This window comes from Pseudorasbora parva, chromosome 5, assembly GCF_024679245.1.
Source record: "Pseudorasbora parva isolate DD20220531a chromosome 5, ASM2467924v1, whole genome shotgun sequence".
Lineage (NCBI taxonomy): Eukaryota > Metazoa > Chordata > Actinopteri > Cypriniformes > Gobionidae > Pseudorasbora > Pseudorasbora parva.
Genome location: NC_090176.1, coordinates 39998570 through 40012321, shown reverse-complemented (window position 1 = coordinate 40012321; position 13752 = coordinate 39998570). Strand labels below are relative to the sequence as shown.

Sequence of the window (13752 nt, the reverse complement as noted above, 5' to 3'; positions counted from 1 at the left end):
ATTTGTTCTTTAAATCTACACTGTGTGATAATTTTCCCCCATCTAGTGGTGTAAAGGTATATGACCATCCAGTGAATATTAATTTCTGCTCCTCTCAATTCTGATTTCGTTTTAACTCCTACGGTGGCCGATTTAGTCCAAGATTAACATGGTTTCCAGTTCAACCTCGTCCATGAGTGTTCCTTCAAGTGATGAGGTTACTTTAGAAAACTATTAAAATTTGTAGTTATTTAATTTGTCAGTTAACATGTAGGTTATGACATCTATGTAAAATGAATAATAGTTTTACGTTTTCGTTATTTTTTACCATTTCATTGCTAACATCAGTTATTAGGTTCACCGACGAATGCAAGCTAAGTAAAGTAACTTTTATCAGTGTTATCGTTATTCGGTATATTGTACGACATCACTAGCGTAAGATTTTCAGGTTTTCATATAGCAGTCTCAATCAATCCCCCTCTTCACATTCGACACGGTGCCATTGAGTGTTTAAACGCGAAAGGCAAAGCTTGAATTTACGGGTATGTCCCTCTTTGGCTAATGTACTTACAAGATGGAGGGGCAACATGGCGACCGGCATTCGAACCCCTCAACCGAGAAAACTTCATTACTTATTACATATTTGTAGTTCTTTTAAGTAATAAAATATTCTCGTAAGTTATTAACTCTTTTAATTTATTCTTAGCTAAAAACATAAAAATATATGCGCTCATTAATGTACATATACATTAATGAGCGCATATATTTTTGTGTTTTTAGCTAAGAATAAATTTAAAAAGTTACACAGGGTAGCTTTAATGCAGCTCAGTTTATCATATTAGATTCATTTTTTTAAAATGATGTCATATAATATTCTCACGATTCAAAAATAGTTGAAAACATTTGGGATATTGTAAGTGCTAAATTGAACAAAATATATAACAATGGCCTAGTAGATTTTGGATATTTTACTGATTTTTTTTTACATTGTGCACCTTTAAATGAACAATAAATGACAAATAGGTAAAAGACAAAATGGAACCATACCTATGATTAAAATAAAAGCAATATCGTACCGTAATATCAAGCAATAACTGATTATGAGTATATATTGTGCATCCCTGGTTAAGATTATTTTTGCCACTCGTATGGCCAAGCTGACATCGGCCACAAAGGAAAGTAGTTCAAAAGTGTAGAAATTTATTCAATTCTTGAGAATAATGCACAGTGATTATTTGCACACAATAATACAAGGAATATGTGCTTAAGAGTCCATTCTGAATTCATGTTAACTTTAAGTATTTGTTTAATGACTGTGTTTGGCGTAGCTTCTCCTTAAGGCTGTTAGTGGTTGTGTTAATGGCGTTAATGTTTAGTTTAGTAGCCTCAGAGAGTGATCTGAGCATGGCATTGACCTTCCACAGGCAGTAGAGACAGACACAGTCAAAACGACGAACGAGCACAAGCCCACAACATCAACAGCACCTACAATACAACATGCAAATCCAAAGACAGGGACGCACAGAGGAACTGAGAGAGGTTTGGAGCAATCAACAGATCTCTAAAGGTGGGCTTTGGAGAGAGGATGAGCAGGCAATCTGAATGCCACACGGTTTCAGCAACAGCCTGGAAACATCCGCTACAGGTGAGACAGTGCAGCATTCAGTTCAAGGTTTAAGGCTTTCATGCAGGGCAGAGTCAAGATCCATGGTTCGGCGGGGTATAAGGAGGGGTCGGGTTTGATTGGCTAGGACTAGAAAGGGGTGGGATCACTTTGGCTTGGGTTTTTGATCAAGGTAAGTTCCCAGAGTTAGCAATTATGAAGATGAGGCCATGTTTAAGAGCTGAAGATGCTGGATGAGGAAGAGGAGATCGACTTGAATGATGTCAACAAAGGAGGCAAAGTTGATCCTGCAAACGTAACTCCATCAATCTTTGGACCAGCCCCACAGATCAGCGGAGCGTGGGCATCTGTAGGGCACTGTGAGAGGGTTGAAAGCAGCCTGGAAGGGGTGGGACTAGCAGATGTCCCCAAATAGAACACCCTCATTCAAGCCAGGGTCAGAGAGTGACTAGAATACTCATGGGAAAAAAAGGTGTTCAACTTTTTCAGTGTGTCTCTCACCTCACCTCTCTCCATACACACATGAATTATGACTCTACCTTGATCCAAAGGCCCAAAATGTTCTGCTGCTGGGGACGGAGGAGGTGAGGGTGGCAGGTTTGCGGAGTCCTCCACTGTAAACAAACGGAAGAAGAGATCAAGACAATGTTCAAGATAAGATAAACACATTTACAGTTTGGGAGTCTCATTTTGGCTCTGTTCCAAAACCTAGTGAACGGGGGAAAGAATTTTTAAGGCAATCTCAGCGAAGAAGAAAAAAATCTATCCACGATGGTGGGCAAAGCAAGAGAAATATTAATTAAAAATAAATAAAAAATGTTTTTAAAATTGAAAACTTGACAATTTTACTCAACATGTATGAGTTCCATGTTTTTGTGCTTACAAGAGCATCATATAGCTTAAATAAACTCTATAAAACTAAACAGTGAGTCAAGTCTCCCAGGCATTCAAAATTGGTCACATCCTTTATCAATCCGTTTTCCTACATAGACTACTGTTCAAAAGTTTGGGGTCAGCAAGATTTTAAAATAAATTAATACTTTCATTCAGCAAGGATGCATTTAACTGATCAAGTGACAGTAAAGACATTTATGTTACAAAAGATCTGAATCTGAAATCTAAATGTATCTTTCCACAAAAATACTAGGCAGCATAACTGTTTTCAACATTGATAATAATAAGAATGTTATACTGTATGTAATAATAATGATAATAATAATAATAATAATAATAGTGTTTCTTGAGCAACAATCAGCAAATTAGAATCATTTTTGAAGGACCATGTGCCACTGAAGACTGGAGTAAGGACACAGAAAATAATTTTTTTCAATCACAGTAATACATTATATTTCATAATGAATAAATAAAAAGTTCATCAAAAAATCTTATTGATCACAAACTTTTGAATTTTAGTGTAGGTGTAGTAGACAGGCACCTCACTATGTTTTAGAACAGAGCTGAAAAATGTGAGAATTTTTAACATATTTATTTATTGCCTTAAAGTTAAAAAGAGCGACAAGAAACAATATGGGAACAAAATACATGGAGGGAACAAGATCGGGAAATGCAAGCCAGCTCTGATGTGATTTTTTTTTTAATCTTATGGATGCAACATTTCTTTAAGTGTCCAAACAAGAATAATAAATCCTGTGAAACCCAGTGGGCATGTTTTAACATGGTAAAATAGAGCCATGAAGGGATGCAAACGTAGTTAGCTTATAACAGATATAACACCAAGGAGCAAAGAATTTAACAACAATATATTTGATTGTAAAATTTCCCCCCAAAGATATAAATGCAGGATTATGTGCATGTGTGTGTGTGTGTGTGTGAGAGAGAGAGAGTTTCTAAGGATGTGCTGAGAAGAGAGAAGTCTGTACTCAAGATTGGTATGCTGAATGCTTTGCTGTCACTAATCCTTTGAGCTCTTCTGACAGACTGACTCAACATCAAGAGTGTTAGTGCAGAAAACATTATCTAATTTTGCTGACTAATTTCAGTACAGAAAGTTGAAACTTGGAACTATAGATTTTATTTTCCCCCTTTTTTCTTTTGAAGTCTAACGATGAAGCATCCAAAGATATGGACTGTATTTGTAATAGGAAAATAAGGATAACCACAAATTAGCAATCCTGTAAATGATCTAAGTTCATGTGTGCCATTTATATGCAATACATTTGTACTATTTTAGCTCACTATGAAGTGAACAAAATACACATGATCACAAACAGTTCTTCCTTCCAAATAGACACAAGGAAAATATACATTGTACACATTTCAAACAACAACTTTCAGAAGTTACATACATTCACAACCATTAATGTCACCAGCTTACTTACTGCACAGTCCTTACAAAGTCAGTCAGCGCACTGAAACTGACATAACAGTAGCAACACACACTCACAAATGAACTTTCAAAACCAAGAAAGCTCAGATAAAACCACGTCACAAAGTCATGCAGCACAACCACAGTAAAAAAATGTCCACCACTTTTACAAGCAGCAAGCTATAGAAGACAGAGAGGGCTCAAGGCTCACCCTCACACTGACCCCTCCCTGTGTTGGCAAACACACACACACACAACCACAGATAGCCAGGGGCGGATGGGTACAGAAAGCAAGCAGAAAGGAGTTGGGACAGGCCAGCTGTCAGGGCAGATATGCCATTATAAAGGAAAAGAAAGTGCCCTGGTGATGCTTTCCACAGCTTTGATCAGTTTACACACAGTATGGGAAACGGACAGACACAACAACAATGATTATCACATACCACAGCGATAGGAAAGCAAAAATAAAATCATAAAATTATTTCTGGACTGTCTCTCCATGTTGTGTTTGACTAGCATGAAACTATTTAAACAATTAACAGTTCACCCGAAAATAAAAATTACCGGTAACTGAAAATCTTTGAGTTGGAAATGTTTAATAAGTCAGCTGAAAGTTCACAAAACTGGTTGAAATGATGCATTAATTGATCAATTTCTCAAAATCAACTCACTGAAAATGGTTAATGACTTATATTTTGGTTAATCAAATAAAGTTCTTTTTTTGTTTCAGAAAAATTGTAATGTTATAATAACTTGTAATACTTTTATGGGGCTTTTATGTCCTTTATTAACGGGTTAGTTCACCCAAAAATGAAATTTATGTAATTAATGACTCACACCTTATGTCGTTCCACACCCGTAAGACCTCTGTTCATCTTCATAACACAGTTAAAGATATTTTATATTTAGTCCGAGAGTGTATCCAAGTGTAGGCATATTATAATCTCCATGTCCAGAAAGCTAATAAAAACATAATTAAGTTAGTTAATTAGAATCTCTTGAAGTGCTACAACCAACCAGAGCAACGAAGGTGAAGCAGAGCTAGTTGAAAGATTAAACTTTCATCGTATCCGGTCGGCAAAACTCAGAACACATCTTCCCTTTTTAAGAATGACTTCAGTGCCGCTCTATGTTGTTTTCTCAGAGAAAAGCTTAACTCCAAGTCTTCCAGAGTCATGGTCAAAGCTGATTACAAAGACCGCCGTTCGCCAGTTTCTGTGTTTACTAGAAGCATGCAAGCGCAACTTGGCCGTCATTATGTTAAGCCCCGCCCACCGACTCTATACACGATGTGATTGGCCCAACCAGAGTTTGGCGTTTACAGCTCAGAAGTGTATTGACAGTTGCTAGACGACACTCACGGCAGATTAGATTTGCTGCCGCTTGGGTGCGTCTAGATTTCTAGGCTAAAATTACAGTAAAAAGACATTAAAACCTGTAATATTGTGAAATATTAATACAATATAATTTTTCTAGTCTTCTATTTTAATATATATATATAATCTGTCAGCAGGTAATATTGCAGTCTTCAGTGTCACATGATTCTTCAGAAATCATTCTAATATTCAGTGCTCAAGAAACATTTCTTATTACTATTTTCAATGTTGAAAACAATTGTGCTGCTAAATATTTTGTGCAAACCATGCTACATTTTTGTTTTTCAGGATTCATTGATTAATAGAAAGTTCAAAAGAACAGCATTTTTATCATTAAAAATGTATCTACAGTCACTTTTGATCAATTAAATGCATATTTGCCAGCCTGGATGCCAGCTGAACTTAGCCCCGCCCACAACATTTTTAGGTCAGGAAGTTCGGTCTGGACTCGAGCCGTAGAGGAGTTATTATGCCCGAACAGAAACTGTTCGGACCAATCACATTGTCAGAGCGATGATTGACAGATTATCACGTTATTAGAAACGTAATCAGCCACCACGTCAGGCTACATATTTGCTGAATAGAGTAAAAATGTTCATTTGTAGGTGAACTATATCACTGAGGAATATTTTAAGTTGGTCTTAAAACCTATGTAAAATCTTCAATAAATGACCTCAGCATTCAAAATAAATCACAAGACTAAATACACAGGCTTCTAAGAAACACCTCCGAGAAGGAACCAAAACAAACCCTTACTTTTCCCATTGCGTTCAATTTTTTCCATGTCTCACCAACACAATAAAGTCCTTTAAGAGCAGACCTAAGAGTGGCCAACCTCCAGTATCCCAGGATGCTCTCCTGCAGGCCTACCTGATGGCAGCCTGACGGCAGTGTCCGGATGTAGCTCCTGCTCTCCCTTCAGTACTGCTACCGCTTCGGCCGTAACCTCCTGCACGATCCGCGCCGACACTTGCTCTGTGCGACACATACACACATGCATCAACACACGCCAGCATGAGCATGTACACCGGCAAATATTTACACATACTTTCTGTATCAATCCAGGCAGAATGTGTTCACTTCTTTTGTCATACGTTCTTTAACTGCTTTTTAACCACACAATAAGTCCTAGCAGTCCTCAAAAAAGCTACAATTGTCACATGTAGTGACTGTAACAAACGCACGATGAAGAAGGGTACCAGAAAGAAAAAACTCAGGAAATAAATCAACAACCATGCAAAATGAAACAAGAGCCAACCAGAGACTAAGCATTACAGGGAGTATAAATACAAGGTGAATATAATGACAGACAGGTAGGCTACAGAAAACAGGAATGCAACCATAGGAACAAATAAGGGCATAATCCAGAAACAAAGGAAACCAAAACTAAACAGAGAAGGGATACAGGAACAAAGGGAAACAAAGCTGAATATCAAAATAAGAGTCCATAATTGTGACTACAATGAGCAGTGAGCCAAAGAGAATGAGATTGTATTACATTGTGAGCCCAAAGAAAGAGAACAATCCACATATGGCAGCGCGCACACGCACACACAGAATTAAGAACTTTATTGGTGTATATAACAATATTAATATTGTTTAAAATTATTTGGTTAATCTCAGAGGCTTCTCAGTTAAATACACAGAGTAATTATCAATTTAATTATCAATGTTGAAAACAGTTGTGCTGATTAATATTTTTGTAGAAACTTAATTTAATTTTTTCAGGATTCTTTGATTACTAGAACAGCATTTATTTGAACTGAATTGAATTAATTCTTTTGTAACATTATACATGTCTTTTACCGTCACCTTTGATCAATTTAATGCATCCTTGCTGAATAAAAGTTTTTTGGGTTTTTTTACTGACTCCAAACTTTTTGGAAAGGTAGTGTGTATTGCCGAATGAAGCAAAATAACCTTTACAGAGACAAACAATTCATTTAATTTACAATTATTTGATTCATAATATTAAGCACTAATTAATAAGTCTTATAAATGCTGTTTTTTATCTTTTGCACATTTTACTAAGCAGCTGCAGATACATTTACAGTAACATTTATCTGTCTACACTCAAGCTAAAAATTACATGGCTACAGTAATAGAAACCAAGCCAGATAAAACGTCCCATTGCTCATTGCTACCGGCAATCACAGCTTGTTAAGAAAAGAACTCTATTTTAAAAGACATCACTTTTTATCACTTGACGCTTTGGTTAGGAAACCGTGTTAGGAAATACAAATGAAATATCCAATTAACTACAGCAAGACAAACTGAAGGTATAATGCACATTATTAAGATTGAATCTAAAGAACAGAACTCCTTTCTATAATTACTTAAAGGTGCACTATGCAACTTTCCATCCACTGGAGGGCGCCTATTCTAAACAAAGGTGTAGTTTGATGACGCCAAGTGTGAGTGCAGTATCTTGGGACATGTGGTCTTCACCTCACAGCCGGTGGAAAATAGGACACGGGAAGAAATCATGTTCATGAATGCGGTTATTAACGTTACTGTAGTGTAAAGCAGAGCAGGACCGAGTGTTGTGGAGCTGAGCAAGCCCGCTGGAGCGATTGTTATACAAACACCCGCATCGCGAACACCGGGACTTTTATTATGACGGGACGCAGTCGCCGGGCACGCACACTATTTCCGCTTTTCATGAGTATAAGGTAAAGCAGCTCTGCGAATCATATTAGATATATATAAGTTTGTTTAAAATTATGTTATGATGTATGCGTTCGCTCGGCGCTGCTGTGACCTGTTCGCACTGCCAAGAGTAAAGTGCTTCTGCCAAATAAAACCGAGGGTAACGCAGATATGACGCAACTGACAGGCGACTCCCTTAAACGCTATGCTGACACGTCTCTGGTCCTTGGTTAAAATAAAATTTTCTCACAATTTACAAATAGTTGGAAACATTTGGGATATTGTAAGTACTCAACTGAACAAAATATATAATACTGGCCTAGTGGTTTTTGGATATTTTACTGAAAAAATACTACATAGTGCACCTTTAAATACACCAAATAAAATGAACTTCCAATGTGTAAATCAGTCTTATCTCTGTCCTTTCAGACTATATTAATTAATACTTCTAACTCAGAGGGCCTAAAACTGAGGCAAACATTCAAAAAAAGAAGCTCAAAATGGCAATAAAATTGGCAGCACTTTGAGAGAGTAAATTGTCATGGTAACAGAAGAGACTGCAACCGATTAAGCAGCAGGCAGAATACAGCCCACAGATTGGCTGGCAACACGCATCCAGGGATAGACTCTGCTTTAAAACGGCGCTATTAAAAGTATCCCTGTGCGCTAACACACTTGCTAAATTCATACAAACACACATCAGAGATGATGAGATACATTTCAATGACACCAATAGTCTGAACCTCAAGTCTGATATAGTTAGTGCTGTAATGGCCACCCATATCTGATCAAGGTAAAAGACAGTGCCTACAAATCAAGTGTGTATTGTGTGTGTGGAAGTGTGAATTTTAGTGTGTCCCAAAAGCACATCTAGTGCAATGACAAACTCAGCATAATGTTGTAAACAGCCATGAATCTTTACTGTATTTGCAACATTAATCATTTAACATGCAATCACAAGGCGACTTTGATTTAATCGAAGTTGATGCTGCAATGATCAGCTAACATGTGTTCAGACACAAGGCTGACACATTAGCACTGACGCAGAAAAACATTGCAGCAGGGCTTACGTCAAAGCTTTCTGAAGAGATGCGAAGTGATTAAGGACCATTTGCTACTCCTACTCTCTCTCCAGTGCAAACAGACTGCATGAGGGGAGTCAGTAATGCATCGCTTTTCTTTCTTGTTCACTTTTCAGGCACAATTTCCGCCCACCTTACAGCCCCAGCTTCCGCCCACCCACTCGCAGACACACATACACACACGCACAGAAAGGGAACAGAGTTTTGTTCAGATGCCATTAGAAGGATATCCACCCACGCAGACTCGGGTTCGTGATACATCATCAACCCGTGGTAAGACTGAGACCAGCTTTTCTAAAGGAGAGTCACATTAAATAATCCATTCAAAAACTTCAATTCACACTCATGTTGTTTTTTCCCCACAAAATTAGAATTTCTGAATAATGTCCTTGGTTTGCGGTTTAAAAGGACGAAAACTAGAAGACAGGTTTTTGGACATTATACAACAACTTCATGTAAAACTAATTTGAAACTATGTGTGAAAAGTCTTGACTTTATATAATGAAGAGATACAAATAGAAATCATTATTCACTTTCATTGAGCAGTGAAACACTGAATCAGTGTTGAACTTCATAAATAAATCATTCAGGTTTTGTGCACTGCATCAACCTGATTCTTCAAAGATCTGACTCAGAATTTTAGCACTTTTCTATACAACAGAATGAAAATGAAAATTGCATGTTGCAATAATAGCAGACTTGACCAATTTAATTTGTTTAAACTGCACAAAAAGGTGACTACAGAAGACCTGGACTACAATGCACAAGTCCTTTTTGAACTACTTTATTGTAGCCATTAAATAGTCATTTTTGGAGCATGGCATTCATGGTAACCTAGAATTTTCATTGTATGGAAAGGAGTTAAATGAAAATTCATTAACATTTCAGGTAACAATTTAGTTTAGGGTCCAATTCTCACTATTAACTAGTTGCTTATTTAGTATGCATTTAACTAGGATATTGGCTGTTTATTAGTACTTATAAAAGCACAAATGAATGCCTTATTCTACATGACCATAATCTACATCCCTTAATCATACCAAATACCTAAACTTAACAACTATCTTAACTATTAATGAGCAGTAACAATGAGTTTCCTGAGGCAAAAGTCGTATAGTTGACAGTTCGTTGATAGAGAGAATTTGACCATAATCTAAACTAAAGTATGATCATACATTTCAACTTTATGCTTTATAGAAAAAGGTTTTTGTAGGTTTGGAACAACATCAGGCTGAGTGAAAGATGACAGAATTTTTGAGTGAACTATCCTTCACTCAAGTGTTTTTCATCTATAAATACAGCTGCTGTAAAATGTAATAAATTGCATAATTCTGTTTACTATGCAATAATGAATATGAAAAAAACGAATTACATAAGCTGATCTTCACAGCTAATTACTGCATGACTCAACAGGAGGGCATGAGAATATGAACATGACCAGAGACCGAGCGAACTGATTCAACTTTAGCTCTTGTGCATCTATATTGTCCGGCATCTTTCAACTCTTTATTTTTCAGTATACAGCCCTCTCTCTCCTATTTAATTACAGCCTACTTCATTGTTAGATGTATGTAAAGCGTTGTCACTATAGATTCACTTTCAGGGCAAAGCTGGCCAGTCTATCACAGTCTTTGTGTCTGACAGATGTGCTGGTGTGTCTACCCCCCCGCGCGCGCCCTGTCCACACCCGTCTGCGAGAGATGTGCTCGGATTGCTGATCAGATGGGTTTGCCTCCAGCAAACAATAGCTCACATCACTGAGACATCAGCAACCACAATAGGTAAATACCCCTAAAAGTAGCACAAACACAGCTGCAAACCTAAGAAGATTGAGGTGTTATTCATATGGACAGTCATATTGCTCCCTTAGACGGGTGGTAGGAATCAATTTCAAATCTATTTGCAGGCACTTTCAGCAAACATGCAATATATTCACACAATCTGCACTACTCCACAAGTGCAAATATGCTAACCACCAGTTATTTCAGTGCAGGGATGCCACTTAAACCTAGAGAGAACCTCTAACCAACCCATTAGAAAAATCAGAGCTCTTACCAAAAAGTGCAGTGCCGGTTATCTGGCTGTCTGGAGGCAAATGCTTCCCTCTGCACTCTTAGTCGTGTCTGCTGCCAAAAGCAAGCCGGGGAGAAGGAGGGGGATGGCTGGTACTCCATGCCAGGACTCCCCCGCCAAAGAGCAGAGCTGTTGCCACAGCAACACACAGCCTAGGCCCAATCTGAATGGTCTCCCAGCATGCATCGGCTGTGGGTTTTGCCGCCCTCGGTGTGTGAGTGACACAGCCATATTACTGACTCTCTGCATCTGTGCTGCTATCTCATGCTTCTCTATATCCCTGGATCTCAAAGTGCAGATACCTGGAGGATCGTGAAATATCCCAACTTTGCAGAAAGCTTTAATTAGTAAATTCATCAGGTTTCATGAACTAACTATGAACAACATGTTTTTCAGCATTCATAGGTTGATATTAATTTGCATGTATATTCTACTGCTCATTGTTGAATCATGTTTGTTCGACTTGAAATAAAAAAATACACAATGCTTAACATATGTAGAGATTAAATATAATGCAAATATAAGAAATATTGATGATAAAATTATTAAAGAAGTCACAAACCATTAACATATTTATTGACATATCACTTGAGACTAACAGATATAAATATTATAATTAAACTTTATTTGGAGTACTTCTTTATTGCACAATGCACATTTCTTAATATTAAGCCTAAAATCAGTTTTAATATCACTATTAGTAAGAATTGTATGATCTCTGTACAATATCAATCAAGATATTTAAAGTGTACCTAACGTATACTGCAATAGTTTCACTTCAGCACAATCAAATATACTTAAGTACATAAATCTTTAGTTGGACCTCAGCGCTATTTCCGGATAACTTAGTTGTTCCAATTTAGAAGACTTCAAGTATATCGGTTTAGTATACCAAAAGTACAATTTAAATGTATTTCAATTTCTTTCAAATAAATGTTGGTACATTTATTTTCACTAGGTAATAATGTTAGACAAGTTATGCACAAAAGTTTCATATCTTGAATGAATTAATGAATTAAATGATGATTTAAGCCAAAGGCTTAGCAGTCTTTATGTTGTTCCGCCCATCTTATGCACCATTCCAGGATGGCACACTTTTCAGTAAAGCCCTATAATTTAAGCCAGCAGCTGCCTCAGCAAGCAGGCTCTCTCTCTCTCTCTGCTTCTCAAGTGTCCCGTTCTTTATGCAAAGCAATGTCATATGTCGCGCTGTCAGTATCTCGGTCTAGCGCCTCTTCTGTGTCTGAAGGGCCCTTGTACGTGTTGGCCTTGCCAATGCCCCTTGGCTCAAAAATCTCACCATCACAGAGTCACAGAGGCAGAGAAACTATTTTCAGCGAAGGACTTTCTCTCCACAGAGACGCATCAACATCAAACCCTCTCTTTAGAATCAAGCAGTTTTGCTCACGTCGACAGCAAACTGAAATATGAAAACACAACCTGGATCATTAATTTAAAAAAACAGACGCTTGCAAAAGAAACAAGTTGTTCTCTTGGCTCACAGTGATTTATAACGGCAGGTTTATTAATGAGAAACGCATGAGCGATGTTAACTCACAACCCTGGCTGACGGATCGTTGGCATTAGAGATGGGAAGTCCATATCCATCACTCACTGTCAGGGATTGGTGTGGTGATGCTTTCTGCCCGGGTTTATGCTGTATTAAGTATTTATGGAGGTGAAAAGGGAACTGTGATGATTTATACAGGGGACAGAGATTACTGGAAAGCAGGTGGATTTTATAAACTAAAATAATATTTGACAGATTGCCTACACTGTAGACCCAAATAAGTTTGAAAAACAAACAAAAAATGGTTTAAAAATCTTTTTTTATGATATTTTTTATTTTTCATTTTATGAGGTTTTTCAACATTAATATGAGTTCCCCTAGCCTGAATATTGTCCCCAAGTGGCTAGAAATTTTGATCGGTGTAAACCAAGTTCTGGGTGTCTTTCTCTGCCTTTGAGAAAATGAGAGCCCAGGCGAGCTGATCTTGAGTTGAATCTCTCTTCTTTTTTTTCTTAGATTAATAGAAAGTTCCAAAGAACAGTATTTATCTGTAATAAAAAGCTTTTGTAACATTGTACTACCACTTAAATGTTTTGGGTCAGTAAGAATTTTATTTTTTATTCTTTTGAAAAACAACTTAAAGAAATGAATACATTTATTTAGCAGGGATGCATTAAACTAATCAAGTGACAGTATAGACCAGCGTTTCCCAACCGGGGTGCTGTCTGACGTGAGCGGGGGTGCCGTGTAAAAGGTGCCAGTACGCACTTGCACCGCGGATCTTTAACTTGAAAAACATGCTTTTGTGTATGTTTCTGTCGATTGATATACGTGCTGGCTCCTCAGTAATAGGCCTACAACAGCGCTAATAAAAGAAAAACGGGCAAAACGGTCTCTCTTTGTAAACTGTGTTCAATGCATGCGAGTGCTGCCGTATGACCAGTCATTTTAACGTCATCACCCGGGTATATTCGGCCAATGAGAGAGAGCGCGCGCGCTGTGTGAAGATTTATCTCTGCACTCATCCGAGAGCGCTCACAGCGCGCAAATATTGAGTTCTCTTTCAAATCTTGCGCTTGAATGGACAAACTGACACAAAAAGTATGTCAACATGTCGATCTTGATGAGTATCC

The 13752-nt window shown here is 37.5% G+C and overlaps 1 protein-coding gene across 21 annotated transcripts in view; it reads right to left on the bottom strand.

The window, feature by feature from the left end:
* The window catches only part of map2 (microtubule-associated protein 2), a 65483-nt gene that overhangs the window by 32785 nt on the left and 18946 nt on the right, over nucleotides 1-13752 (bottom strand). For 14 of the 21 annotated variants that reach the window (XM_067444290.1, XM_067444294.1, XM_067444296.1 and 11 more), the window contains exons 3-4: nucleotides 6176-6280; nucleotides 2143-2217 (exon numbers count right to left, since the gene is read on the bottom strand). In XM_067444290.1, the coding sequence (XP_067300391.1) occupies nucleotides 2143-2217; nucleotides 6176-6280 (180 nt within the window). Of the gene's footprint in view, nucleotides 1-2142; nucleotides 2218-6175; nucleotides 6281-11091; nucleotides 11205-13752 lie in introns of those variants that run through there. The other 7 variants (XM_067444295.1, XM_067444304.1, XM_067444305.1 and 4 more) reach the window with 2 other exon arrangements.